Genomic DNA, 3729 nt, shown 5'->3' on the forward strand with positions numbered 1-3729 from the left:
TTAAGAGACTCCGTCGTTTCTTCGCTCTAAACCTTTCTCTCTGTCTGCGCTTATACTGCCTACTGGGAGGACTTTGCCCCCTTCCTCTCCCTTTCCCTAACTCCCCTACACAGCTATTACGTACGTAGAATTGCGTTCCATGTATAAAATTTGCTTTTTAATAAGTTTTTAATAAACAATGAGCAATGGGAAATTACTGACCTCACCACTGACCTTGAACTTCTTGAAGGTCAAAGTCAAGGTCAGTCGAAGGTCATTTGAGGCTGGTTGTATAAAGGTAAATATTTACCTAATTATGCTTTAATACTTTTATACTAATTCAGACTAATAAGATGAATCGATTAGTGAAAAAAACGCAGTTAAAAAAAGATATGCAATTTTATATATTTCTTTGCAAAACAACTGTATGTTTTCTTTATACCAATCAATTATCTCATTATTCTGTGCATATAAGTATTGAGGTACAATTATATTTATCAAATAATTAATAATTTACGAGATATTTCATATTTTATGTCGAAATATGTCATGATAAATTATTAATTATCTCATAAAGTATTTAATTTTTCGACAACTTTATCTTATACTTTTATATGCAAAATAATTAGAGGAATTATGTTATTAAAAAAAAATTATGTCATATTTTATCAAAAAAGTAGAGTGACCTTCATGTGTCCTTGAAAAATATATTTTTTCTGGAAATTAATTTTACCATTATTTATCCTCCTTCATATTTTACAATTTTTATCTGAAATATTTTTTCGTATTTTATGTATTTTTTGAGATTAGCGACCTGTTTCGCGAATAATTGTGATATCTCGATTTAAATTCAATTTTTTGTGTTCTTGTCGTGTGACGTAATTTTGAATAGCATTGGATTCCTTACAATAAGAAATGTGGTCTATTTTACTTTTTCAGCATTTTCAGCACTTTCTCAAGCACAGCAAAAACAGAATTTTTCGTAACATCTTTAGCTATGTTGCAAAATTCACCGCCAATATTGAATATCTATAGTTTTAGTTACGTGCTTAAACTACGGATTTCCAACACTGGCATGAATGAATTTTAAAACACAGGCTTTACAGTGCCATTTGATGTATGCTATAGATTTTCAGTATTGGCAATGAATATTGGAATGCCGTCATTGTTATTTGTTGCACAAATATTGCAGTAGTTCAACTGCTATATTCAGCGAACACCAAATCTGATCAAATGATGATATTTGATGCAATCAAGAAAAAAAATAAACGACATATAAAATACATGAATATGAATGTTCGAATATTCATGTTCGCTGTTTATTCGGTGTTCATTCGTCAATGTATACTCAGCTTAAAGCAGCTTCTATTTTGTCTAGCTTAAGTTTACCCGGTATAACGGTGAGAAGGTCTGGATCAGCAATCATCTCAAATGGCCGGAGTGGTGCCAGTGGGATTGGACAAAATGGAAACAGAATATCTGGAGCGAATAGAAATCAGTTGGAGCCTAGTCCACATGAACTACCAGTTAAAGACACTGATCGTGCTATTGATGTAACTAGTGTCGAATGTGAGTATACCAAAATTATCATTAAACACACAATGATCATAATTATTTCTCCACTGTTTAAAAGCATACATTACAAGCTACCAAGAATTATAATGCTAAAATACAATTTTCTTTTCATTAAATTATATAATTGCAATACATTTTTGAGTATAAAAATCTATATCATTTGATTAATATAATATTATATACTATATATATATTAATATAATTTAATGAAAAGAAAATTGTACTTTAGCATTATAGTTCTTGGTATCTTATAGATTTATGATTTTGAACATTTTATCTATAATTGTATCCATATATTGTATAATCGATATTTAACTTTAATTTGATTCTTGCAGTAGGCATGGATAAAACATTAGGTAATCTAGAAATATCTATTAATGTTGTATGTATTGTGAATATAATTTTGTTGTATTCAAAATTTGCAAATAACAGTAGTTTAGAGCAAAAAATTACTTTAATTATCAGATTAGGTATTTCTTATAGATTTTTAAATGCCGAAAACGATGTCACAAACCAAAAAGTTCCAACACGTCAAGTTTCCAAGATAATTAACGTTTAATGTCCAAAAAATAGCTTTTTTGAAAATGTTTGACATTTTTTTGTAAAAAAAAAGGTTAACGTTAACTTCTATCGAAATTATGGTCTGAAGCTGAGAGGATGGCCAAACTCCGTTTCGCTGTTTTATCAACGATTTTTATATATGTATGTGTGCGATATTGATATAGCAGTGTGTTTATGTTTATTACCACGTCAATATCGCACACATCGTAATAACTTTTCGTGTATTTCTCGAAAATTAAGTATCTATTCTAATTCTATAAACTCCATTGTTTCTTTTTACATATAATGTACTAGTCACCGTAATTTCATAAATATGTTGCAAAGCATATAATTTATATGATTTATATGAATGACATGTCTAGGATCTCATCGTCACATATTAGAACTAAGAAATGGTAAAGATCTGAATTATAAAAATTTTTTTCGTTCTTGGCATAAACTCTGAGCGTCATACTAATATTAATGCTTTAATTCTGGAAAAGGATTTCGAAATCTATTAAAGTAATACGAAATCTCGTAATACACAAAAATTATTTAATCCGTAAAGCAGATAGGTCTTCAGTATCCTCAATTATCTTAGGAACCTGATGTGCTAGAGAAATTTGATTTACAGCATCATTTTCAGCATCTAAAAAAGTAATCTGATTTAAAATAATTAATAAAAACATTTTTTACACTAGTGTAATCATGCTATATTTAAAAAATTTTTTAATTTATAATAAATTATGAAACTATTAAATTATGGAACGATAATATAAATATTATGTTTTGCAATTAAATTTTATAAATGATATAGTAGCAAAATATAAATACACAATATAAACAATATTATACTTATATAATATATAAGTATAATATATAATGTAATATATAATACAATAAATAACATATACAATGTATATGTATGTGTATAGGAAGTTAAAAAAAGTATTTAGTATTTATATATTTTATTAAATAGCACACATCATACTGACAATGAATAGAAAAGTTTTAATAAACATAAATCGAAAACTCAATCGTTTTTGAGATAACAATTGTTTGTACATACAATGAGATAACAATTGTATATTTATATCTATAATAATTATGTGCACGAAATATATTTTATATATACATACATATATGTATGTATATATACATATACATATATATACATATATATATATATACATATATATATGTATATATATATGTATATACAGGGTGTCTTATTTTATATTTGACAGTCAAATATTAGGAAATCGCGAGGTTTGAGAGAAAAATGTTTCAGACAAAAGTTGTAGGGTTTCGAGGGGGACATAAGATGATAACATTGGTTTGACTCTGAATGGTGTCGTCAAGGTCAGGACAAGGTCACTTTGAATTTTTTAAATGGAACCCCCAATTTTTCATTACATGTTCTTATAGCACGCCTCGAGAACTTTCCAAAACACATAAATAAAATATTTTTTTATGAAATAAATCTTGAGTTATGAAGCTTGAAAGTTGGAGTACTGTCGGCATTAGCATCATCCAAGGTGTCCAAACACTAGCTGAAACCTTTTGAATGTTGTTCAGGATCATGACATTGATAAAGGCCAACGACTTTGGCCATCTTTAGCTAGTGTATCGGAA

General features: G+C 27.9%; 1 protein-coding gene across 1 annotated transcript in view; it reads left to right on the top strand.

The window, feature by feature from the left end:
* Window positions 1-1936, top strand: part of LOC105456832 — a gene marked incomplete at its 3' end in the record, with an annotated part of 18675 nt that extends 16739 nt beyond the window's left edge. The window contains exons 13-14 of the mRNA XM_011701155.1: window positions 1358-1548; window positions 1890-1936. Coding sequence (XP_011699457.1) covers window positions 1358-1548; window positions 1890-1936 — 238 coding nt within the window. The remainder of the gene's footprint in view (window positions 1-1357; window positions 1549-1889) is intronic.
* Window positions 1937-3729: the final 1793 nt, after the last annotated feature.

This window comes from Wasmannia auropunctata, unplaced genomic scaffold, assembly GCF_000956235.1.
Source record: "Wasmannia auropunctata unplaced genomic scaffold, wasmannia.A_1.0 LD335522.1, whole genome shotgun sequence".
In the NCBI taxonomy this organism is placed as follows: domain Eukaryota; kingdom Metazoa; phylum Arthropoda; class Insecta; order Hymenoptera; family Formicidae; genus Wasmannia; species Wasmannia auropunctata.